This window comes from Notolepis coatsorum (assembly GCF_963971535.1).
Source record: "Notolepis coatsorum genome assembly, chromosome: 20".
NCBI lineage: Eukaryota > Metazoa > Chordata > Actinopteri > Aulopiformes > Paralepididae > Notolepis > Notolepis coatsorum.
This window is the reverse complement of record NC_140184.1, coordinates 20,638,904-20,639,482: the sequence shown is the minus strand read 5'-3', so window position 1 is coordinate 20,639,482 and position 579 is coordinate 20,638,904. Positions and strand designations below refer to the sequence as shown.

At 70.6% G+C, this 579-nt stretch overlaps 1 protein-coding gene across 1 annotated transcript in view; it reads left to right on the top strand.

The window, feature by feature from the left end:
* lrp3 (low density lipoprotein receptor-related protein 3) overlaps nt 1–579 on the top strand; it is a gene marked incomplete at its 3' end in the record, with an annotated part of 96,479 nt that extends 95,900 nt beyond the window's left edge. The window contains exons 8-9 of the mRNA XM_084337070.1: nt 7–237; nt 338–579. Of these exons, the coding sequence (XP_084193196.1) occupies nt 7–237; nt 338–579 (473 nt within the window). The remainder of the gene's footprint in view (nt 1–6; nt 238–337) is intronic.

Sequence of the window (579 nt, the reverse complement as noted above, 5' to 3'; positions counted from 1 at the left end):
CCCCAGGCTCAGCCCAGGTGGCCCTCGGCCTGCACAGCTACTACACTGCGGACCACCAGGGAGGAGGCGCCGGCATGCCCCCGGTACACACCCCCTCCCCTTGCTCTGCGGCCGCCATGGACCTGGTCCTCCAGGCGCACGCGGAGGCCATGTCCCTCCCTCCCTCTGAATCTCCTCCCTCGCCTCTCTCCCCCCAGTCTGCCTCGGACAGCCAGGAGGAGGCGAGGAGGAGGCGCTGTCGGTGGATTCGCCGGAGAGTCGGGGAGTGGGGAAGGCGCAGCAGCCACCGGGTCCGATCCCCCCCCACCCCTAATCGGAGTGACTCGTCCGCTCTCAGCAGGCCGGCGTGCCCGGTGCAGGAGCGCCTCATGCCCCTACGGCCGCCGGTCCGACGAGGAAACTGGTTCTGGGTCTAGCAGCCAACCTGAGAGGGGTGGGCTCTGCAGCGGTACTCTCCCCTTCGGGTGCCTGTCCCCGGTGAGCCCTCGGGCCGACTCCCAGATGCTCCAGCCCCAGGGACTGGGGGAGGGGACCGCATCCCAGGAGGCCTCACGCTCCGGGGGCAGCGGAGGACAGTGA